We start from the raw sequence: 25,282 nt of genomic DNA, 5'->3' as shown, positions 1-25,282 counted from the left end.
TAGAGCTCATGGGGTTCATATTCCCATCAAAGCCTTGGCAAATATTTCAGTTAACACGAGCAGCAGCCACCGCCATTCCAAGAGTAGGTTTTCAGCTGTCTTGCCGTGCTTCGTGATTTGTCACTGAAGGGTCTGCCATCCTAGCGTCTCAGTACTGCCTGGTAAAGGCTGCACTGAACAACGTGCCTTTTGAAATTTCTGTTCCAGAGACCAGTTTGCCCGCACTCCTTCAGAATAATGATCAGCGCAAACATAAAGAATATGTGGCATTATTTTATGAGTTCAGCTGAACTCAATTAATCAGCCAGATCTTCCACAGCACATTGCTCTGGCGGGGACAAACCTTAAGCAGATTTGGCTTCAGGGATACAATACTTGCTTGTGCTGCTCATAGTGCTGATGTGTCACCTCTCTGTTCCTGGTGCTTAGGTCGACTGCTGGACATTCTCCACACCAAGGGCCAAAGGGGCTATGTAGTTTTCCTAGAGAGCCTAGAGTTTTACTACCCTGAACTCTACAAACTGGTAACAGGGAAAGAACCTACACGGAGATTTTCCACTATTGTTGGTGAGTAGAATTAATCCCAAAGGAGCCTGTTGAAATAAGGACTATCTTGAAGACTGGGTTTGATTTTTCAGGCAAGAAATGGAAATAAAAGATAATCTTGTAGTAGCATTCTGCAGGTTTTCAGTCCCCTTCAACACAAAATATGCTAGCAACAGGTAATGTGTAAAGAAAAGGAACATCTTAGCTGTCTGAATGGAGCTGGAGAGCTTCAAATTGAATGTTAGGCATTACAGGAAATCTCAAGAGAAGAAATATTGGAACAGTGGACTAAATTACACTGACGACCTACACATGTGCAGCATTTTGAAGCATTCAGATTAATTGTACTTGTATAGATTCATTTTACAAAGTTTCTGCTATTTCCACAGGCCTGTCAGCTCAGCTGAAACAAGACAATTATAAAGGCTTCATATTCTATCCAGTCAAGCTTTATGCATGTATATTGTGATTCTGGTAATAGTGTGCTGTGAAATATTTGTACTGTTGCCAGCTAGATATACAAATGTGTATGTATTTATGCATATTCTGCACCTCTGTACATATTCTGGGACATTGGTTTCTTACTCAGTTCTGCTGATCCTACTTAATATAAAGTTACTTTATGAGACATTGATAAGCTGTTCAAACATTTTCAGTGGAGGAGGGACATGAAGGCCTTACCCATTTCCTAATGAATGAGATTATTAAGCTTCAGCAGCAAGTAAAGACAAAAGATGTGCAGCGCTGTGAACTCTTGGCTAAGTCTCGCCAGTTGGAGGATGAGCGAAAGCAGCTAAAACTGAACAAGATAGAGCTGCTGACCTTTCAGGAGAGGTACAACAAGATGAAGGAGGAGAGGAACAACTACAATGATGAGCTGGTCAAGGTGAAAGATGAGAACTATAATCTTGCCATGAGATATGCCCAGCTGAGTGACGAGAAGAGCATGGCTGTGATAAGGAGCCGAGATCTCCAGTTAGAGGTGAGAGAAATGCTCTGGGCTGCTTTAATCAGGAGCAGCAATGGAGGATGGCAGTGACATCTGGCAAAATGAGACCTCCTCTGACAGTAGAAAGGTGTAGAGCTCTCATCTGCTTTGCTTATCCAGATGATTAGAGGCATTGCTGCCAACTGCAGTGATGTGTATTAATGGCAGATAATTTACATACTTGTAATGGATTAACATGTTTAAAAACAATTTTAAAAGCATAATTGTTTGTTAAACACATAATTTTAGCTTTTCAGGCTCAATAATATCTTGGGGCAGTTATCCAGGTTTGCACTACAGCTGTTGGTTTATTCAGAAAGTCTCACATAGAGCACTGGAACAGCTTGAGGCCATTTAGGAAATACAGAGAAATGCTTCAAGTGCCATAAAATTCATGCTTGTGTGTGTGTCACGGATGAAATGGAGTAAACAACTACCCACAGTGGATCTGGACACTGAGGTTTATTTTTGAAACAATGATATCAGAGATTTTACCCCACTGTTTTTTCACACAGTCGTTGGCTCACTCCCCCACCTCGGCACTGCCCTCTCTCAGGCTCGGCATCCCTTCCCACAGGGAAATCACTGCTGGTGTGGGAAGGTTGGGCAGAAAATCCCGACTGCCCGCAGTCACCAGTCACAGGTGTTACTGGCCAGCGTCCCTGGGCACCCCCTGGCCTTCATCCCTGTGCATCTCTCTGATCTCCGGGATGTTCCCCCACTTTCAAATCTTTCCTCTAGCCAGGATCATTATCACTTTCTTCCCAAGACCTCTTCTGTCTGAAACAACTTTTTGGGAACATCTCTTTCCTATCCAGAACTCAAACCCCCTCTTTTTCCCAGTCCAAATAGCCTGTGTGCAAAAGCATAATGTGTGGTCAGCCTCCTAAATGTTTGTTCTGTTTCATATCTCTTTATTTATTGGAGGATTGAGGACGTGCCACTTTTTTTTAGTCCAGAAGTCACCAGAGTTTACAGCCAGCCCATAGCAGTTGTAACTACCAAATAGCAGGCTTCTGCTTGAGAGCTGAGCAGTTCAGTTGTGGACATTCAACACACATGCACATACACCCAATTATCTGCTGCTTGCTAGCATTCACAGTTTAAGCTGTTTTTTCCACTTGTGACAGTATATTTTCACCTAGAAGTGAGAGTGCTCTCAGAGAAGTAAATATCAGAGCTAGGAATGATTTCTTCCCTTCCTTCTTTCTCCTTTTCACTGCTCCCTGCCTGCTTTAGATTGACCAGCTGAAGCATCGCTTGAACAAGGTGGAAGAGGAATGCAAGCTGGAGAGGAACCAGTCTTTGAAGCTGAAAAATGATATTGAAAACCGACCCAAAAAGGAACAGGTTCTGGAGCTGGAGCGGGAAAATGAGATGATGAAGACTAAAATCCAGGAGTTACAGTCCATCATTCAGGTATAAAACCAGATTGCTACATTTAAATTCCAGCCACTTCAGTTTACCCCTCCTGCTTTCCCAGATGATGGATTCAGCAGGCTTCAACCACTCCTTTCCTCCAGGCACCCCCACACTCTCCTCCTATGCTGTCTCACATACCCCACATCTCCTCACAGCCTGCCTTGGTGGCTACTCTTCAGGACCTCAGTGTCTGGAGGGGGCTGTGAGAGTGGGACGGAGAAGCAGCAGGTGGTGACAGCTCCCATGTGTTTTCAGTAAGGGACAGGCAGTTGAGCACATAACAGGAAATCTGTGGACAAGAGGGGTGACATGGTCTCTGCTACCACTCCTCACCTCAGACTCCACACATACTCCGTTACAATTCTAGGGAATGTTGGGTGAAACCTCCACCTGCAAAGCTACAGTAAGCAGAAGCACAAAGTTTGGAAAAACAGAAGGTTGGTTATAGGTCCCAGCTGTCTGTCGTACTCCTTGTACAAACACACACATGAGGAGTCCTACCCCCAAAAATTGTCATCTAATAAATCAAGCTGTACATGAGAGATTGGCTCATTCAAGGTGCAGGGTGCAGCTGTTTAATTGCTGAGCATTCAACTCTGTGTTTTAGCTCTGCTGTGGTTCTTTGTACCAGCCTGTCACTACAAAGCTGTGTTAAATAGCCAGCCCAGAAATTTCTGACAGTAGCTCTGTGTACCCTGGTTTAGGCTATTGTCATAACTGTGCTAAAAGGTCTTAACGAAGCAGAGGGTAATAAAGGTTTCTGCACTTGGGTGGTCACTAGTTACCAGAATGCCCTGTAGAACGCTGCTGTAACTTGCACAGGGATTTTTGTTGGCAGATAGGGAAAAAGGATGATATGCAGCAAATTTAGCACTGTGTTTCTCTATGAAGAGCTTAGCAAATTATTAGGGTATATGTGGGAGTACTTAGCGCTTTGCTGGAAAAGGCTTGTGGCTTTTTAAAATGACACTTAAAAATATCAGTAGAATGCATTTCAGAAATGGCTGTAGCCTCTAGCAGCGCCTAATGATTCTTAGTTCTAACAGAAATCCAATTCAAGGGTTGAAAATGGGTGTGGTATAGAAGGTTCTGGGAGTTCTGGTCCATGTAGACTCTCTTATACTAATTGAAATGGTCTTATAGCACCTAAAGAAACAGAGAAATAATGAAATAGCTAAAAATAGGATTGAAGTTCTCCTAAGTGAAAGTGTAAATAAACAAAAGGCAGTTTGTTTTAGAAATAGTTAAGTATGCTTAGAAATATTGGGTAACCAGAATGTCACTGAAATCTCCAACTTAGACTAGGTATTTTAAAAATAAATATGCCTATTACTTGCTTGCATTTTATGTCTTTTTCATCTTCCATTTATGGTTAATTTTGGATGGCAATTTATTTGTTGGAACCTGCTCCGGTAATCTTGTTAATTTTAACTGAAATAAAAAATATTGCTGGACACTGCAGAAAATGAAGCAGTGGTACAAGCTACTCCAGGCACATTTAATATTCTCTGAGCACAGCCCTGCAAAGCCTATGCATGCTTTAAAAATTCCCCTGAATGTTTTCTTAGGCCCTGCTCTTTGGCAAAGGGTGATTTCTGTGCTCAGTGAGAGCTGATTAATAGAGAAGAGTTTTGAATGCAGGGCTTGGAGTGAAGAATTGTCACTGCATCCAAAATGGATCAAATTATAGCCAGTACAATAAAACAGTAAAACAGTTCCTTCATCAGACTATTCTGACAGCAAGACAGCCTTTATTCATCTTTTCTGACACTATTTTAAAATATGAACAAATGTCCATCTCTTCTCCTGCTTTCCCGTTGCAATACCATGTTCATTTTCTATTCCTCTTGCTTGTAACTGCCTTTGTTACTTTTCTCCCTGCAATACTACTTTCTCTTTCCCTGGCCTGTCTGTTAAAAATGTCTTTCCTCAGGCTGACAAGCGGAGTTTGCCAGATTCGGACAAAGCAATTTTGGATATTCTGGAACACGACCGTAAGGAGGCACTAGAAGATCGTCATGAGTTGGTCAACAAAATCTTTAATCTCCAAGAGGAGATCCGTCATGTGGAGGACTTGAGAGACAAGGTGAGAAATGGAAGGATGGAAAGATAGAATATCTCGGGCTAGTGCCCAAAAGACCTCTGAGAGCAGTGGTGGTTAACAGTATGTTATTTCCAGTATCTTGAAGAGAAAGAAGATTTGGAGCTAAAATGTTCAACACTAGGAAAAGACTGTGAGATGTACAAGCACCGTATGAACACTGTGATGATACAGCTGGAAGAGGTGGAAAAGGAGCGAGACCAGGTATCTAACAGTTAAAGGGGAGGAAATTAGTAGCAAAAGCCTGTATCTCATATGTGCCACTTTGGAGAATTGTGGGTAATTGTACCCAAAATGCCATTAAAAAATAAACAGTTAGAAGAAATTGCTACTTGTTGGAATTTGCATTACAGTAATTAAACATAGGATAATATTGGGTTGTTTCCACAGTGTAGCATCTGGCAGGCAGGACCAAGATCTTAACAACAGCTACTGCAGACTTTTTATTAGTGTCAAGTAATCCAGTTTGCACTTCGGAGCATTTTGCCACCAACCAAGAGGGAACTGGAAATGAACCACCCTCATCATCGTAATTTTTAATGGTACTGCTGTGGCACATCCTGGTCCTAACTGCTGTGTTAACTGCTGAATGGTTACCAGTTCTGAAGTCCCCATTCCAAACACCTTGCAAACAAAAGCAGCAGGAGAAGGTGACTGGTACCCAGGTGCAAAAAATGTTTCTTCTCTCCACTATAGGCATTCCGTTCGCGTGATGAGGCTCAGACACAGTACTCACACTGTCTGATTGAAAAAGATAAATACAGGAAGCAGATTCGAGAGCTGGAGGAGAGAAATGATGAACTCCGAATTGAGGTGGTTCGGAAAGAAGCTTGCATTGTTAACCTAGAGTGCAAACTCCGACGGCTCTCTAAGGACAATAACTTTCATGACCAGGTAGGGCTGAGGAAGACAGACATGAGTTCTTTTTTTAAGAATTGCTTTTAAAAACATTTTGTTGTGAAAGGGAGAGGGGCCTTTTTAAATTCCTTCCATGAATTAACTGAAAAAAATAACCTCCTTCTACTAAATGTCAGTGTTGCGAGTTCTTCAGTAGAGTGGGGTTCGAGTTGTCTGTGTCATTCACATAGCTTCTTAAAGGCTGGCATTCCACAACTTCATTTTAAATGGAAATAAATGGATAAAGACAATTAATTTCTACACTGGGGTAGAAACTACAAATACTTTTGAGGAACATGCCCCAGTGAACAGAAATCTCCACAAATGTCAATCTAGATTACTGATTTGGGTCTGCAGCCACATTCTGTGTGAGCTTCTGAAGCACGGGAGTTACAGAAAGTTCAGTCAGATTACTCTAAAGGGAGGTCATGAGGAGTTGTACTGAACTGGTCTCAGAAGTAAAGTGTTTCCTTCTGATCTTCAGAGTTTACCACGGAATCTACCCATTACCATTATCTCCCAGACCTTTGGGACTCCTGGCCCGAAAGCCAATGGTCAGGAAGCAGATGACTCCTCCACTTCTGAAGACTCTCCAGAAGACAACAAATTCTTCTTGCCTGATCAAGCTCGACTCAAGAGAAGAGTGAATCTAAAGGGAATCCAGGTGTGTCTTAATATGAGACTGGAATGATGTAGTGCAGGAACTGTTAGAGACATAATACTTTTTGTGGTTATGCCTCTGAAAGTGCTGTACTGTGCTGTAAAGATAAGAATAGTTTTGGATATGGTAGTGAACTGTCAGTTTTTGCCCTGTGGTGATCTTGAGGAGCAAATATAATCAGGCTTCACAGATCATTTTCTGCCCCTTCTCCCCATTTTGTGCATTCTCCTTGCTTCTGCTGTTCATTCACATTCTTGGAGCGTTGTCAATAAATTGATTCTTTGCCTCCTTAACAGTAGTGAAAAAAAAAAAAAATTGACACAATGCCCGAAGTCCAGCACACAAGTAACTGAAGGTGGAAAACGAAGCATTGGTTGAAAAGCTCACATCAGCTGGAAGGAATAATAGAAAGAAATAGACACAATCTAGAGCAAAATTAACTGCCTAATTTAGAATTAAATTATGGCAATTTCCTCTCACTTAAGAGTAAGGGGTAGCATGACTTAGGTCCATGATTTCCCCAACGAGCTGCATTCATACAGCTATTATCTGGTGCTATATTCATGGATTGTAAAAAATGTACAGTCTAACTTTTGGGGTTTTGAGCTTCTCTTTCCTTTCATCTGCATTTGAATTCTCCCTGCCCTTCATAACCTTTCTGAGCTCTGACTGTCATTATTACTTATGGCAATAGAGCTGCATTTTTTACACTGCACACTCCAAAAGGATGCCTGTCATATTAACAGCTGCCTGAAACCAGTCCCAAGGCACCCACTTCACCTTTTGTCTCTTTGTTCCCTCAGCAGAACCTGGAAATTGCAGTGCATTTGGGGCAGACTTTTAATAGTTAGGTAGCTAACTCTTGCTCACTGTGGTGGCATTTAGATACCTAAATATCTTCTAAATGTTGGATCCTGTTGTTTAAAGGAGAGCAAATGTATTGCAGCATAACAGTGCAAAAAAAGGGGTGAGAATATCTGGTTTACAGTGTGTGGCAAATATTCTGAATTTGTGCTGATTTTTGTCTTCTCTTTTTTTTTTTTTTTTTTTTAAGATAAATCCAAGAGCTAAATCCCCTGTCAGCATGAACAAAACATCAGAGTTTCAAGGTCAGAAAGAGCACCCATGTCCTTATTCCTTTCCTGCTGCTTTGTCTCATTCACTTAATCCCTTTAAGTTGTTTTAACAAATATGCCAACCAGGGAAATTCTTAACTAGGTCCAAGTCAGTAAAATAGACAGTTTCTCTCATAGTTAACGATGTCATAATTTAAAGTAGTGAAGTGTTCTACCTGAATGTCCTCTCCATCCAAAGATACCTCCATGGACACACAATACTGCATCCCACAGCTTACCTAAATTTTCTGTTTACTTAATTTTCCTTTTACTTTATAAAAATTTTAAAATCATTGGTGTAACACCTGTACTAAAAGTCATTATACTATTTTCTTTTTGCTGTTGGAAAAAATCCTTCAAGCTGTAAATACCCTGATCTTGTGATCATCAAATGAGTTCTCTTGCCCTTCATCAGAAGGGAATTAATTTGAAATTTAAAGCATTGCAAATGCTGGGGGGAGGGGGATTGACCCACCCACCAGCCAGCTGCCAAGTTACCAGATTCGTTGCTATATAGTCATGTTTGAGCTCCTCCTAATTCCTCTTATTTATGTAACGCTGTTCTCGAACCAAACACCATCCTGGGCAGCACTTCCTTTATTTGTTATGTGCGGCAGCGTGCTCACTGTTGAACAAAACACGATGGGAAACATGGTTCCTGCTGCAAGCTACCGCATGTTAAACAGTATGTTTGGTATCAGGTAATGTGCAACATTAGTACAAATTATTGCTGCTGAAGGAGGAAGGAGTCCACAAAGACATTCACACTGTGCTGCCTAGGGCTGCTGAGGGATCTCAAGCTTTTTGGTCCCTGCTATAAATCTTAAGTTGTAAAAAAAGTGTAATTCAGTGAGTCAACCTTATCGCAGACTATCAGCTTCAGGTAATGAAGTTAAAATGTAAATTAATAGAGCAATCCTCCTTTAACTTGTCAAATAGTATTCATAGATCTAATAAAAATGTACAGGACAGAGACGAAAGAAGAAGTTGGCAAGAGGCTGTCCGAAGTGGCATGCACTTCTGTACTTTGCTGGGAAGCTGATGGGGAAGGAAAGGGAGCCAGAGCCGCGGGGCACAGAGCGCTTCCTGGAGCCCCTGTCCAGTCCAGGGCAGGGGAAACAAAATAAGACAAAATGGAAAGATAACCTAAGTGTTGTTGCAAATCTGTGAAAGACTCTCTATTGAAAGTGATCTGACATGATTTTCTCTGGTGTCTGTATTTTTCTCTGTCATCTGTGAGAGCAGCAGTCAGAGCACAGGATGAAGACGGGGCTGATGCCAGCAATGGCCGCACAGACACAAGTTCCTCTAATTCTGTTTCCATCAGTAACTCCGTCAGCAGCTGTGAAGTCAGCAAGATTGTAAGGAGCCTTCAGATGCCCCTTGCCTGTCTACGACCATCTCTCCTAATGTGGTTCAGAGCTTTTGCAACCCAGTATTAGCACTGCACTAGCATCCCAGCTGTGATCACATTCAAGGCCTTGTCAGAGCCTCCCTTAATCCTTTTACCAGCATTTTGTTAGAACCATGTTATTAGCCCTTTCCAAAATCACAGAATTGGTTTATGTTTATTTAAAGATATTTCAAAGGTATTTATGACCTCTTGCTGTCTCCTTATGCCATTTCACATTTACTGTTGGAAGAGATTTTCTTTAAAAGCTGCTTTGTAATTTATTTAAGAAAATTTTCAGGGGGGGGTTGAGTTCTCTAATGCTTCTTCTATCTATAAGTAACAATGAGTGAGAAAAGGGGTGAAGATCACAGTTGGAAATTTCTGCGTACCATAGCCAGACTATTTCTTCCCTGCTTGCTGTATCCCCATAATCTCCCAAGGTAGATACTCCATTATACATATGTGAGCACTGACACAGCAGGACAAGCAGACAGAGAGAGTGCTCTTGCAGAGTGTTAATAACAAAGAACAAAACATCTTTCTAAAACACTGTGAAAAATGCTGCCCCCAGGAAATTAAAATTATACCCAAGAATAGCCAGGAAAGAACTCCCTGCCACTTGTAATAAGTTTAGCTGGGTAAGGAATATACTTTGGAATATCTGTTGGCTATTTAGATGACTTATACTGTCTTCCCTCCAGTAGAATTCAGAGTTTAGTTTCCAGTGTACTGGATTAATAATTTAATCTATGGAGAGCTGTATTTTTCTTCCACATTCCTACTATTTATATAAATAAGCATATGTACATATTCTGCTTTTCATCCTCTTCCTCATATATGTCAGCTGTGCAACACATATGCCACACATCAAGGGTAAAGTTAAAATTGTTTGGTAAATCAACCTGTCATGCAGTCACAGTAAAAGGTACTGTGCCAGCACACAAGCTGTGCGTATTGCTAAAATACTGGAATATATGAACGCTCTTGTGTGTAGCATTCTGCACATCTAGAATCAATTTTTCTTACTGCTCTGTGTGCTTCACAGTGCAGAGTACCACTGGCAAGCGAGCAGGCTAATGCTTCTGTAAGTTAGAAACGACAGCACGTTTAAGACAGATAACCTTTCTGTCACTTTTTTTTTTTTTTTTTTCAAAAGCAAACCCTGAGAAATCGCAATGACAGTATCATGTCTACCACTCCTGAGCCTCCAGGAAATGATTCAATAGTCAGACGTTGCAAGGAGGATGCCCCTCACTGCAGGTAGGTAGCCCCGCTGGTGAAATATGCCCGGCACCTGTTGTTACAAGGAGATGTCCTTGTGTCTGTCTCTAGTTGGAGAGCTTCTATTAGGCAGCAGGACTAACTTGCCAAACTTCTTCAGGCTTCAGTCCTTCAACCTTCATTTTGTCCAGAACACTCAGGAGTCTCTGCCAGTTCAGCTGGGATGAATGACACTGATACCACTGCGGCACTGGCGGTTTTAATGTACATAACAAACGGTACTGAAACGGCTAGGCACCAATGCTGTCGGAGAATGTGCTCTACCTTTATAGACTCATATGGCTTTACTTTTTGCTTCCCAGCTCCTTGCTGCCTGTGTCTCCGTCCTTTCCCCTTCTCCCAAAGCCCACCCTTCTCTGTAAACTGTCAGAATAGAGCAGAGCTGCTTGATTGTCTGTGAGAAGTGGGAGGGGGAGAAGTGGAGGAGGGAGGTGTGTTTTTGTGGGGCTCAGGGCTCTGTATCTCAGCGTAGCAATGAGGGGAGAGAGATGCGTTGCCCTCTGCTTCACCTTCTGCTGCAGCTTCCACTTGTGTCGGGTCGTGGCCCTGCGGACTTCCCCTGTGACTGCAGTTGGATCAGCTGGGGAGTGGGAAGTTGTGGCAGAAGGAGAGAAACCTCGCCTGCCTCACAATCCCCTAAATGGCACTGGCCCCTCTTCTAAAAGGTTTATAGCAATGCAATACTTGGACGTACTGTTTTGGTGTTGGTGTCAATAACGTCACTGTTTGTATCAGAAATACCAGAAGACACAAATACATTCCCTAAAGGTCCCAAGCAGGAGAATAGACCAAAGCCCCAACAAACTAATTTAGAAGGAAGCAATATATGTGGAGGGTTTAGATCTTTATTAGATCTATTTTTTAGATCTAATCTTTATTAGAACTTTATTTAGATTTTTTTTAATGCTTTTCAAAACAAACCCATCTCTGGCAGACTGATATTTTTGCCTCTCTTTCTCTGTGTAAAGCTTTGCAAGACAGCTTTCCATTGAAGGCATCCCCAGCTAGTTCTCCCATATAATTTTCTAGGCTACTGAGGATTTAGGCAGAGTTTATTCTAGTCTCCCTTAGTTTCTCCTATATTGTCCTCCAAGCTCCTTTTTTAAGTGGCTTGTGTTAATTCAAGGTGGAGAGAAAGGGTTGTTTTATTAATGATTTGAATGTTTCATGTTTCAGGTGCTTAACTTGAAAAGCCTTTGACATGCCTGAACATTTAAATATTTGCAGTATATTACAGAACGCAGTAAAGATTACATGGATATTATTCATCTAGTGAACTTATTTCACTACAGCTCTGGCTATATCCTGTTCCACATGTTAAGGCATTGGAAGACTGAGCTCTACTGAAATCTGAAAATTTTCCTCATATTAGATACTCCTTCCCACTGGCATGTGGAAGGAAAAGATACCCTGGAGCAAGGTCTGAATGTGGCCTTACTTTGAGCTAATAATCACTAAAGTCAAGTATTTCAAGAGTATGCCCAAAAGTTCACTGTATTTTATAACTTTATAATTAGCCTGCTAAGGTTTTTAAACTTTTTTGTGAACATAATCCAAAATAATTGCTATTTGCATGCCAAGTTGCAGGTTTCACAATTCATCCGATCTTGATTTGTGTGAAAAAAAGTGAGATCATAATTTAATGTAGGAAAAGGTATATTATTACCCAGCTTATGCATGGTATAAAAATAGCTGATTCTCCACACACTGACTGCAAAAATTCACCCTTCACCTGAAGCCAAATATGAGGAATATCAGTTCCACAGGAGACCTACAAATCACGCTGAATAGGTAACACAACAAGCTGTTATTTAAACAGCTTTGCAACCAAAGGACATGCTTTAATGAAGTCCTAGTGAAGCAGAGAGATCACTCACTTGGCTGACAACCCCAATATCCTTTTAATAGCAAAATTTTGGTGAATTTTAACTGTTTGTTTTTAAGGCCAACTAATCGAGTCGCTCTTAACAGGAAGGGTTGTGTCAGTGGGAGCTGAACTGGAACCAGAGCCGTGGTATAAGAGTTTCTGTGCAAAAGCTTGGTACATGTTGGCATTCTGTTACTGTAGGTATCTGAGTAACCATGCGAGGTACTATTAAGCTGTTATAAAATGCTTCAGGTACTTTAAATCAAGCAGGTAAATTACTCCTTTACTGCTGCACCTCAGCCACTTTCTTTGCATTCACTCTGTCCATCAGTGAGCTTCTGACATTTTTGATCTATCACGGAAAAAACCCCGTGCTGCACTGCACATAGAGCAGACATTATGTAACCATTAATCTCCGTGCTGAAGCAGGTGTGGTGTACGTCACATATGAGACCATCAGTCTGCAGCTTCCTTTTGTCTTCAGCAAACTCTTCATTCCTCACTGCTGTTAGCAATTCTTCCCTCTGAACCTTCTTGCAGCTTCACATGCTTCCCATGTTGGCTGACACATACTGTCTTCCTACATCTTTCCTGGGCCCACAAGTATGTTACGTGCTTTTTTTTTTTTGGCAGCTGCACCATTGTCTGATGCAACACCTCCAACATCTTTCCTTTTCAGAGAAAAAGTTCATTTCAGAACTTAATGAAATCTGCTGAAGTTACAGATCGGATGAAAGCTGCAACAGCTTTTTCTCTCTCTCTCCTCCATTATCTTACACTTTGTTTTTAATTCCAGCCTGGTTGAAGAGGACAATGACAGCTTTGGATATGATGCTTTGGAACTAGATGGTAAGCAAGAGGATATAGTATATAGTATATAGAGGACATAGTATATAGGATATATAGTTTAACTATGTGATTAGCTCACCAGCTACAGACACTGTCAAATAACCAACTCCTGATGTAAATAAGATAGGACACATAGTCTGAGAAAAAATCAAGTTATTTCATCATAACAAGAAAACAAAGGGTCAGCTAGGGGTGAGAATAAGAAAGCAGTTATTCCTGAAGGAATAAGTGGGAGAAGGATTAGACTGAATGAGTAGATGGAGGGTGCTAGGCTGAGGTTTGCAGGTTGTTAAGGCCACCTCCAGCCTTAAAATGAGGAAAGCATCAAATTGAGGGAGAAGATGTCTCAAAAGAGACAGAGCCAGGTTCTTCTGGGTGCTACGCAATGAAAGGAGAAGAGGCAATGGGCACAAACTAAAGAACAAGCAATTCCATTTAAACAGAAAATAAAAAAGCTTTTTTACTGTGAGGGTGGTCACACACTGGAACAGGGTTATCTAGAGAGCTTGAGTAATCCCCATCCTTGGAGATATTCAAAATCCAACTGGTCAGGTCCTGAGCAGTCTCCTCTGGCTGACCCTACTTTGAGCAGGGGGTTTGACTAGACAGTCCCCAGAGGTCCCTTCCAACTTGCTGTTCTGTGAGAGTGATCAGGCAGTAGTACCAGTAAGCAAGACTGGCGTTCCTTGCCTGTGGACATGTATCATGCCTCTGCATCAGGAATATCCTTCTTCAGCTTTGGCTGAAGCACATGGAAAAACATTCATTTTCCCTTTTTCCATCTTCATCACTCTATCTAGGACTCATTTTCATTCTTGTTAATCTTTTCAGATGACAGTCATGACAGGCAGTCACATGGAGCTCCTTCGGTGCACTCCTCCTCTTCTTCTCATCAGTCAGAAGGCCTGGATGCCTATGAGCTTGAGCATGTCAACTCCATATTTAGAAAGTTCTCTCTGGAAAGGTATTTGAGATGCCAGTTTACCTACCTTGGAGACTGAGGGGAAGGGCTACCGTGGCAGAGATACTCCATTTATCTATTAGTTGCTGAAGATACAATGGCAGGAATATGGTGTCACAAGTTGTTATTTGACGCACATATCTCATGGTGCTGTGCTCAGTCTTTACTTCTTTATGTTGGCAGCAGCATAACATGTTATTTTGGAGCCCTTTCATATCCTATAAACCAATGAAAGTCATCCTAAAATTTAAAAAACTTCAAGGCAGATAAAATGTTCTAGAGACTTTATCCTTGTGATCTTGTTGCCACAGGTTGCTAGGTGAGGTACTATTATACGTCTGAGTTATTCAGTCATGTCAGAGCACTTGAAGCTATCCAGATTCTCTTCTCCAGAACTTACGCAGTAATGAGAAGGATTTCTTTCAGAGTCCTTAGATCCTAGTGCTTGCTAACATTAAAGATTTTATTTATATGTCTCTCATTTATCATGCATGCATTGAACTCCAGAATGGTAACTAAAAACTGAGATAACTAATTGTTACTTCCTTTCATGAACACAGACCTTTCCGCCCCTCTGTCACATCTGTTGGTCGCATTAGAAACTCCTGCCATACCATCCAGCGCGTAACACTGAATGGAGACAATCTCAATTCAGAAATCACTCTGGTTGGGGGTAATGATAAAGGGAGCTTTATTAGCTCTGTCAAGACAGGATCACTTGCAGAGAAAGCAGGCCTTCGGGAGGGACACCAAATCCTACTGGTGAGCATAAAATAATCAACAAGCAGTGCTGGATGTCTGTCCACCTACACGCATGCATGCTCACACAATATGTTCCTTTGTTTCTTCTTTCATCTTGTATTAATGACAACGCATATGACCTATGCAGAGGAAAATCTGCTATTGACTGTGAAAATATGGGAGGATAGTATTTAAAGTCATCCAACACACTTGCATGCTTTTGCACTTTACAGTAGCTCTGTATGGAAAAGATTAGGGAACGGTGCTGTATTGTATAGTACAGCTCCTTTGAAAATACTGGAATGGGAGTTGCTCTCGACTTCCTAGTACTGTCCTGCCTACTTAGCTTAGCATGACGACTCCTAAACCATTCTTTAGAGTGGTCTGTCTTGGGACTGGACATGTTATGAACAGAAATGGATGTAGCTGCAGTATGAATGGGAAGAAGGGCCGCACAGCTGCATAGCTATACCTGGCATCACATAAACTGGAGTTCAGCGGTGCTTCTGCTAAGCTACGCTTTGCTTAGTTTTGTCTCCATTGCCAATGTTCCCAAACTATTTTCTTATTAAAATGCCTCTAAGGCGGAAAAAAAAACCCCACAACTTATATTCCTTCACTACTTACTATTGAGAAGTGTGGGATTGTCAAAGAGCTGCAGTTCTGTTGACTGCTAGCATTCCTAATGTGAGAGAAAATAAATAATTAGAATGTAATCTGCATCCTGATAGCAAAGTATCTGCATTGCTTAATCAGAAAAAGATTATGGTGCTTAACAAAAAAAGATTGAACCTACACTGGAGAGTAATATTTCTTTCATATCTAGTTGGAGGGCTGCATCAGAGGGGAAAATCAGAGTGTTCCCTTGGATACTTGCACAAAGGAAGAAGTTCACTGGACAATTCAGAGGTGCAGTGGTCCAGTAACACTCCAGTATAAATCAAATCACGAAGGTAAGACCAAAAGTATTTCTCATCTCAGATAGTCCCATGTCTATTATACTAACTTGTCTGGATGAGAACGACAGAACCAGCGTATCCTTTGTGTTGGTATAAATCTGAAGCGTGCCCACTGGTGTTAATTATAGCTACTCTGTGTAACTGCTCCAGCTCTTAGCTTTGTGGCTGAGAACAAAAAAAGCCCATATGCTTGTCACTACAGGACCCTGAAGAATTTACATGGTGGGCCAATAATGACATGACTCACAAAACACATTCAAGCTTATTTTTATGTACAGTCTTCTGTAACACAATGTGGTGAGCTCAAGTCGATTTAGCATTTACCTGACGGAGTTGACCTGTTTATTGCCTTTGTGGCTTTATCTTATCTTTAACAGCTGGAGTTCATGTGTGGTGAACGGAATTTGATTTTAGTGTTCATGGCCCGTAATGATAATTTCAGGTTATGGATCAAAAATTACATTCTAAAATCCATTTTTTTACTGGTGTATATAAATTTGCGGGGGTTTTTTTAAATGCTGGTTAGAGAATTTCAGCTGCATAGATCACACTGGAAGTGATGTCTTTGATTTTCTTTGATGTTTCCAAAGGTAAGAAAGACTATTGCAATTTTTTTTTTGAGCACCGCTTAACTGCAGATAAAGCAAGTTATAGATTGTGGGAGTGTCAATTAGAGCTAATAATAAGGGGAATAGCTTGTCATTAAAACTGGTAGCAGAACTCAAGCTGTACTTACAGTATAGAGCTATAGCTGTGTCTACATCTTTGCTGGGAAGTTCTGTTTCGCAGGTCATGTGTGGAGTATTGAAAATGGAGTTACCTAAAAGTATCATTATAATGAGAATATTCTCACAGATTCTGATACCAGCAGCATGAGCTCTTTCTGAATCAATGCCCCGTTGGCGTCTGTAGGGTGCAGGCCTGGCACCTTGTTGTAACCTGTGTAACTAGCACTCTGGAAGTATAAACCCTTTCTCCGAGGACCCGTGAGCTGCGCCCAGAGGATGCCCAGGAATGCAGCAGTACTGAGGTCTGACCATGCTCCCCCTTCCTCCCACGCTGCAGGGTACCGGAAGCTGCTGTCAGATCTGGAAGAAGGGCTGATCACATCGGGGGACTCATTTCATATCCGCTTGAATCTGAACATCTCCAGCCAGCTGGACTGCTGTTCCCTGTCAGTGAAGTGTGATGAGATTGTTCACATTCTGGACACCATGTACCAGGGGAAGTGTGAGTGGCTGTGTGCCAGAGTTGATCCATTCAGCGACAGGGACCTGGAGATGGGGACCATTCCCAGCTACAGCCGGTGAGTGTAATGCTGAGTGACCACAACTGAGAGCGGTGGTTCTGTAAACAGGGAAATTAATGACTGCCGTAAGGGAGGAGGTATATGTCTTAATTTCTGACATAAGGCCTGGTGATGCTAAACTGTAATATGAGCTACAAAGCTTTAGAAAGGAGACTCCAGGTATTACCTGAAAGAATAATGTGGGTTCCTCGAAAAGTATCATAGGAAAATATGCCATGGAGATTCTTTAATCCTTAACTGCACTGCAGTCCTGCTCATTATTTTGTTCCTGCATTTCCTATGTGGTTCAGTCAGGCCTCACTGTATTTCTATTTAATCTTTTCTGTAGGCACAGACCCATTGCAATCCAGCTTTCTTCTGAGTGGTTTCAAAGTTACCTTGATCTATGTGATTCCATCCTTTCTTTCAGAGCCCAGCAACTTCTTTTGGTGAAGCTGCAGCGGTTGATGCACAGAGGAAGCAAGGATGAGACGGAAAGCTCATACAATACCCTTCGGGCACTCCGGGTAAGTATCTACAAACAAGGTCTTTTTAACACCTGATAGTGCGCTGCTACTTGTTGTTCATTATGTTAATTTTACAGAAATCCCTGTTTGCACTCTGTGTAGGTTTTGATTGTGCCAGGCAATGGGCACCTTATGTTTGCTTTAAATAATATCGTCCCTGGCAATGGATCTAGCTCTGGCACACTGTTAACCCTTCCAGCTATGAGGGAGTACACTTTGAAAGTCTAATACCTGTTCTGTGTCTCAATTAATTCTTTTCATTCTTCTCTGCCTCTAAGCCTCTAATGCATCACCATATCCACATGGGGAAGAAGCTGTGTCCTTGGAGTTAGTAATCAGAATTATTTCTCTTCTACTATGAACAAGCATCTAATCCACAGAGTTATCATTGTCCCATATGAGAAAGACCTGCCTCTTCCAACCTATACAGTATGGAGATAAGTGGGATTATCAGGTCTTCACATACAACAGCCCTGCCAGTTTCTCCTTTTCCTTCAGTTAAAATAATTTGATTTTTCTTTCTTTAGACTCAAGAATTCCATCTTTACATAATTAAAAACTAACTTCCTGGTGTATTAGTTACCATAAGTTATTTTTAGAGCCTGGGAGACGTATATGCCTCTAACATTTGCAGAGACACTGTAGCCAGTGCTTGTATTTGATTTCAGTCAAGGTTAAGTGTCACACATTTCTTCTGTACTTCAGTCCCCACTGATCAAAGGGACAGAGATCACTGGCAGAGATGTTAGTGAAAGCAAAAGCTTTGCATGCTATTTCTTGGTGCAGAAATTACCTCTTTCAATAAGCTGTGGAGAGCAGTCTCCTGTGAAGAAAGGGACATGGAAGAGCAGTAACAGAAGCGGTATTTCTCATCATAGGCCATGCTATGTCTACAGTTTGCTTAGAACATTGTATTTGGGATAGATATCAATCAATCACTATCCCTTTTATTGGACATATAACATACCTGCTTTTGCTTGTTCTGTTTCTTGAATGCTGTGATTTAAAAAAAAAAAAAAAAAAAAAAAAAAGAGGGAAGGAAAGAAAAATTCCTGTGTTATTTTTTACTAGAATACATTGCAGCCAGAGGAGCCTGCCCCACCGAATGACCCAAAGGCCAGTCCTCGCCTATCCAGAGCAAGCTTTCTTTTGGGCCAAATATTACAGGTAATAAAGTTCAAATCCTCAATGCAATGTCTGAAATAGTGGATCTGAACAGCAGATTTTCTCAGGCTATCCTAATTTCCCCAGAAACCCCACCTCAGGTGTAGAGGTTGTATCGGGATTTATTCCTATCAAAAAGAGATTTAATATATGAAAAGGATGAATGGGTTGTGTTTTCTAACTGCTCTTGTGGCATGGGGTGTTTATTTTTAAGTGCATGCCTTCCATTACTGATGTAGCTTGATGAATCAAACATGTCTGCTGAGAGGCTGAAATGTGTTTTGCTTGAACCATAAGGACAAATCCATTGGGCTTGACCAAATCCCCAAACCTCTGTCAGATAAAGTTCCATCAGAAAATCATCCTTTAATTGTAGGTCAGTGACTCTGAGAGTGACAGAGACTGTGTGAGTGAAAGATAAAGTCTTGTGAAGGAAGATGGCTATGAAGGTTAGCAAATACACAGGAGGAGGAATTAATATTTGGATAGAGGAAGAGTTGGGTGGATGAGGAATGAGAGCATGAAGCCAACTTCTTGGTGTAAAAATGTGCCATTTGGGACCTTTTAAGTCTCTCTAGTACAGCAAAGAAGAGGCAGAGTTTTGGGTATAACCTGTGGTACATTTGTGCAGATACTCAGAGCGGGTGTGTTACTCTGCTGTGGACATATCAGTGCTTGTACTCGTGATAGCAGGGAGCTCTGTGAAGAAAAAAACCATGCTGCTTAAGAGCAGAGAACAAAAGAAGAAATCCCAAAGGGGATTAACAAAAGCTCTGAATCAGATCTATGATATTTAAAGAGCCTTAGAATTCAGTCAACAGATCCATGGAGTCTTGTCTTTGATAGACATAGGTAATTCAGATCTCGTAGATAACAAATGTGGGCTGATGAATACATGGGAGAATAAAAGATGTAAGAAATGAGGGTCAAATCTCTTTGTTCACCTTTGCAGTTTGTCAGTAGATCTGAAAACAAATATAAGCGTATGAATAGCAATGAGCGAGTCCGTATCGTCACTGGCTGGCCCTCTGGTCTGGCACGGACCTCATCTGAAGCAAAGAAGCCATTGCCTGATAAGCTGGAAGGTATGGATATAAAATAGAAATAGCTTTTACACACATGGCACTGATAGAAAGGCCTACGTAAAGGTCTATGTAACAGCATGGCTGTGAAAAATGTCATAGGTCTCTCCTATTACTAGCATCTGTGATCTACTCTGCAAAAATTCGACACCATTTGTGAGCAAAACTGATCTTGCTAAAAGTGCTTGGGGCAATAAGCCTTCATGAGCAAGTTCAGGACACTGAAGCTTCCTGTTTAGTTGGCTGTTCTTCCTAGGTGCTTTCTTGCTCTTTGTCCAAAAACATTTAACTTGAAGTCAAGCTAATAAGCAGAAAGATTCTCCAAGCAAGTGTCCTGTTAAACTATGAAATAATCTCTTGAAAGCAAAAGTCACTTGAATTATTTAGTATTAGGTGGGACATCATGCTACTAGATATACAGTGAGGACAACCCTGGCAAAAGAGAAATGAGGAACAGTATGACTAACCTTGTCACTTCTGGTTCATGTGTTTCTTCTTCTTTTTCTCCTAATACTGATGGAGAGGAAAACAGAGGATAAATGTCTTGTTCTTTACTCAGATTTGGATTCCGAAAGTGAAATCAATAGGAGGCTCAGTCTGATCCCTTATAGCTTGGTGAGACCAATCCACTGTGAGCGCAGGCGCCCAGTACTTTTCACTCCCACCATGCTTGCCAAGACCTTGGTACAGAAGCTTCTCAACTCTGGAGGTGCCCTTGAATTCAACATATGCAAGCCAGGTAATGGGATAAGAGAGGACCATGACTGTTAACCCTCAGTGTTGGAAATACAAGCATACGTATGCGTGCACACGTAGGGGCGTGTACATGTGATAGCTGCGTGAGGTACTTCAGGTCACATCAGTTATGTGTCACTATAAATCCTGCTTTTTGAGAGTATCTGAGATATTTGAATGTTTTTGAGACGGCCAGTGCACATGGTTATGAGAGTCACAATGTCTATGAATATTATCCATGTGTATGCTGTGTGGTTGCTAGGATGCCCCTGAGAGACTGAAATGCTGTGAGTGCTCTTTCTGTTTGCATACTGTTTGCATACTGCATATCTAGGCAATGTGAAATTTTGATTAATTTGTTTCTAGTATTTGCTATTATGAGGAATATCTTCCCTAGAGCAACTTTAGGTTTCTATCTCATCCAAGGCTATGAAGATTGTGCATTTGATCTACCCGAAAGACTGATTTTCTCCCATGCTAAGTATTTACTATTAAAGCAATGTGCAGTACTGTGATTGCTATAGGGCAGGATTGTATACAACACAGCATTAAACAGAGCTGATGTTTCATTTTTACACTAATATTGAATACCCACTGCATAGTATGCAGTCTTACAGTTATCCAGACAGAGAAACGGAAAAGTTAAGTATTATAATAAATATCCCCTGTCTTGCAACATAAAACAAAAGCTTTGATGTAGAGCTGCAATTCACGAGGGGGCCAGTATCACACATTGCAACCTAAGCCAAATTTTCTGAAACTTTAAACACAAATGTTGCAACACTAAATCCTTGTTTTAGGAGCCTATACTGAAGAGACCTTCTTTTTTTAGCACTTCTCAGCATCCCTGAAATGTTACTATATAACATTAGGTGCTGGAATTGTATTTACTGTTTTAATTTAATGCCTTCACAGTGTTGTAGTAATTGCCCAAGGACTCATTGGTGCAGGATATAGCTGAGACGCTCAGCTGTGATCAGATTAGGCTTTAATTGAATTCAATGGAAGAAATGAGGCAGCTGTTAAGACAATTCATTGCTCGTCTTCTTTCCCTGAACCATCCTTACATCCTATGTGAAGTACTACTGGATAGTTTTCTAGGTGTTCTGTTGTTGTAATCTTGATTTTGTCCTCATCCACATCTCTTTCCAGATGTTGTAACAAAGGAAGAGTTCTTAAGGAAGCAAAGAACAGAGACTATCATCTTCAGCAGAGAAAAGAATTTGAACACATATGAATGTATTGTCCCTGCCAATATCGAGGCTGTCACTGCCAAGGTGCTCAGAGTACTCTGTATCCCTTCGATCGGCTGTCTGTCAGTCTGTCTGCAGTGCGCGTTTCTTCTTGAATAAGATACTGACCAATTTACAGTTGCATGTTCTCTCTTGTCCACCTTCAATCTCAGATTTGTATTTAGTCCCTCAGATGGCTTTTATTTGTGCTCTTGCTTTTCCTTTTCTTTCTCATGCTCAGCCATATGCTTTTATATTCTCGCTTGTTCCCTGGGATGGCCCACGCTGATGCAGAAAAAATTCAGTTCCTTCTTATACCATAAGTATATATGAATGTGCAAAAGAGTAAGAGATACAAGGACCTAGACAAAAGAAAGGATAGCCTGAAACACAGACACAGGGTTGTACAAGACAACGTTAACAACGTCAGAGTACAGTATCAGGTATCGAGTAGAGTAGATTTGATGGACAGCATGAAATAAAGGAGAATTAAAGTGATGGTTTTTTCTCTTACAAGTAGTTGCAGATGTTCTCTCTGAACAAAGAGCAAGTATGTCTGTTTGTGTATATATGTAAAACTGGTATTTTATCATAGTCTTCATCTTTAAATCAATCCATTTCTGTTTAAAACCTTTTCAGAAAGCTATTAAGCTCAGCTGTTATTTGACTGACTAGTTGTAAACCAGTAGGAGGAGTTTGGACTTCAAATGTATATGTGATTAAAAGGTTTTAACTCAGTACAGTGGTAAATGGAGAGCTTTTCAGCTGACCCTGTAAGGTATGGATACCTTTATCTCTAGATTCCACAGCAGTGAATGTTCCTTTGTAACACTGTTATGACTTTGTTTTTAGAACAGGCATTGTCTCTTGGAAGCTGGAATAAGCTGCACAAAGGATTTAATCAAAGCCAAGATATATCCTATTGTTCTCTTTATCAGAGTCTCAGAGAAAAACATCAAGAGGTTCAGGTAACATATCAAACCTTTTGCATATTTGATATTCTGTCTTATTCAGTGAATAATTCTCAAGTCCAATAATGTTCTCACTGAGAGAAATAAAGAACCTCTCCTCTCTTCATCTGGTGCTTCTATGTGCATTATTTCCTCCCATGACTCCTCCAGATCTTACAACCAGAGAAAGTAGGAATTCCCCAAATCTAGCATTCTTTCACTGTCACTGATGGGAATGAGCATTGTGGGAGGATGAGACTGAAGAATATGTGGTTTTCTCCATGCTCAGCACTCCCACAGCATTTCTTAAGGTAATGCTAGCTGGAAGAGGAAAGGTCGTAAACACTTGCACTCTCCCTACGTTCAATCCTCTTAAATTGTTTCCCCATAGCAAATATTTTTTCCTTGGGGGCAGCATGGAGATACGGAGAGGATAGACCTGGAGTAGCTGTATTCTCCACTGCTTTTATTGCTTGTATATAGTCAGTAGAAAATAAATTCTTGATGGGTCAGCTGGGACTAGAGGATTAACTTAAAATGTAAGACATTTATTTTTGGTCTGCTTATTTGATACAGGAAACTATTGCCAAAGCCAGAGACTGAAGATGAGTTTTTACGTATGTGCCGTCTGAAGGAGAAAGAACTGGAAGCACTGCCATGTCTTTATGCCTCTGTAGAGGCAGATGCATGGAGCAGTATTGAAGATCTTATCCGAACAATAAAAGACAGGATCGGCGAAGAGCAGCGTAAAACCATCTGGATAGATGAAGATCAGCTATAAAAAACAATAAGCAAACTGGGGCTCTTTGGTGACAAAAAGACATATCCAGGTGGAGCAGGGGCTCACAGAATTCTGTGATTAGGTGCCCAGTGCTCACTCCTGTTTCACCCTTGCTGGCTAGGGACTTCCTGCTGGCAGAATGCATGTATGGAATGGAACTGGAGCTGTGTTGAATAGCCAATGTCTCAGATGCTGAGGATCTAGGATATGGGTCAGACCACAGCCACCACCACCGCTTCTGTCCCACCAGCATTTCTTAAGGGACAGCAGCTGTTTAACATGTGAGAATGACAAAGATCTTGAGAGGGAGCTTGGAGTAATTTATTATGTTAAAAAAATAGATCTTCTTTGGCTCATTGAAAACTTCTGATGAGACCAGATAAGTGGAATCTAAGGGAATTAAGCATGGGGATTGGGCTAAAGGGTATGAAATTGAGATGTGCCCCACACACACCCTGAGGTGAGATTCTGAGCACACCCAATTAAGGAAGCTGAAGGGAGATTGGTAGCAACAGCAACACTACTGCTGATGGCTGTAGCAGCTCTGTAACCCTGTTCCTCCATCACCATTTTAATCAGAAGAGAAGAAAATATCTATTATTCCTGGCATTAATTAAAGCGACGATTTCCCCTTCCTTTTAAAACCTCAGTTTTATTTAACAGTTTGCAGGTTTCCTTTGTAGTCCTGGCACTTGCAGGAAAATAGACTCCACTGTCCCAGTGGCACATCAGATCTTTCCAGATCTACCAGTGTTTCATTTAGCTTATCCCTACCTCTGCATTGTATTCATTTATACATCTCTCAATTTTTAACATTTTTCACTTGTGGAAAACACCATGATGCCTTCTCCAGACAACAGGTTTCTCTGTTCCTCCACTGAAATCTGTATTTCTGTACAACATCATTGCCTGCCAACATGCCTGCTCTCAACAGGAGGGACTGTTCTGAGAAGAAGAAAAGGGGAATTTCATAAGCCAGTAATCACTGTGAGCCACTCAGTCCTTGACCTCTCTGCCATGATTGACAGCAAGGAGACCAGCAAGCATCACACTGTGCTGTGGCCAAGCAGGATAATATTTTCAAAAGTGTGTGCATGACTTAGAAGACCACATCCCATTTTCAAAAGCACTTAACTCTTCAGAGAGATTAAGTTCCACTAATAATGAGTGGGACTTAGACTCCTAAATCTCTTCAGTCTTTTAAAATTTTCCCTCTATACATTAGACACTGTACTGAGACTGCCAAATTGATTCAATAAAACTGACCAGATAATAATGACTTGCACAATTGCTGATCTGAAATGCAATAAAAATTGACCTACAGATAGAGTTGTACACCCCGTTATCCTTAGACCCTTCATTCCTTGCCATATTCCTCCCTTTTAAGATGCATTTAATAACATATTTACCTTTGCTTCCGTGTTCATCCCAAATCCCCCATCTTGATGCTCCAGGCTGGTGCGCAGCAGCTGGCAATAAAAAGACAAAATCCAAGCAAAACATCTGGCCTGGTTGCCCTCACTAGATTAACTGCTATATTGTCTTTGCAATGAGCTTCTGATGTGATTGTCTGTCAGGTAGATTGGGTCAGCTCATATTGGCTTGTATGATTGTGCTTTTCTGCTCTTCTCTTTTATACACATCATTTTTTAACTAATGATATCTTCTAGAAGTCATTTGTGTCACTTTACATCTAATTTCTGCTCTTGCATTTCTCAAATTATTAATGTTTGAAAGACTGT

The 25,282-nt window shown here is 41.1% G+C and overlaps 1 protein-coding gene across 1 annotated transcript in view; it reads left to right on the top strand.

The window, feature by feature from the left end:
* Window positions 1-23,969, top strand: part of CARD11 (caspase recruitment domain family member 11) — a 46,671-nt gene extending 22,702 nt beyond the window's left edge. The window contains exons 3-24 of the mRNA XM_026859247.1: window positions 430-567; window positions 1,203-1,528; window positions 2,774-2,953; window positions 4,890-5,042; window positions 5,136-5,261; window positions 5,754-5,951; window positions 6,439-6,618; window positions 7,670-7,724; window positions 8,976-9,091; window positions 10,280-10,383; window positions 13,068-13,120; window positions 13,952-14,084; window positions 14,642-14,843; window positions 15,649-15,775; window positions 16,847-17,087; window positions 17,500-17,596; window positions 18,668-18,763; window positions 19,713-19,845; window positions 20,402-20,581; window positions 21,730-21,854; window positions 22,662-22,777; window positions 23,336-23,969. Of these exons, the coding sequence (XP_026715048.1) occupies window positions 430-567; window positions 1,203-1,528; window positions 2,774-2,953; window positions 4,890-5,042; window positions 5,136-5,261; window positions 5,754-5,951; window positions 6,439-6,618; window positions 7,670-7,724; window positions 8,976-9,091; window positions 10,280-10,383; window positions 13,068-13,120; window positions 13,952-14,084; window positions 14,642-14,843; window positions 15,649-15,775; window positions 16,847-17,087; window positions 17,500-17,596; window positions 18,668-18,763; window positions 19,713-19,845; window positions 20,402-20,581; window positions 21,730-21,854; window positions 22,662-22,777; window positions 23,336-23,540 (3,284 nt within the window). The 3' untranslated portion in view covers window positions 23,541-23,969. The remainder of the gene's footprint in view (window positions 1-429; window positions 568-1,202; window positions 1,529-2,773; window positions 2,954-4,889; window positions 5,043-5,135; window positions 5,262-5,753; window positions 5,952-6,438; window positions 6,619-7,669; window positions 7,725-8,975; window positions 9,092-10,279; window positions 10,384-13,067; window positions 13,121-13,951; window positions 14,085-14,641; window positions 14,844-15,648; window positions 15,776-16,846; window positions 17,088-17,499; window positions 17,597-18,667; window positions 18,764-19,712; window positions 19,846-20,401; window positions 20,582-21,729; window positions 21,855-22,661; window positions 22,778-23,335) is intronic.
* The last annotated feature ends 1,313 nt before the right edge of the window (window positions 23,970-25,282 follow it).

This window comes from Athene cunicularia (assembly GCF_003259725.1).
Source record: "Athene cunicularia isolate RWA chromosome 14 unlocalized genomic scaffold, athCun1 chr14_part1, whole genome shotgun sequence".
NCBI classification, from domain to species: Eukaryota; Metazoa; Chordata; class Aves; order Strigiformes; family Strigidae; genus Athene; species Athene cunicularia.
Note: the sequence above shows the minus strand (reverse complement) of the source record. Positions and strands in the feature narration are given on the sequence as shown.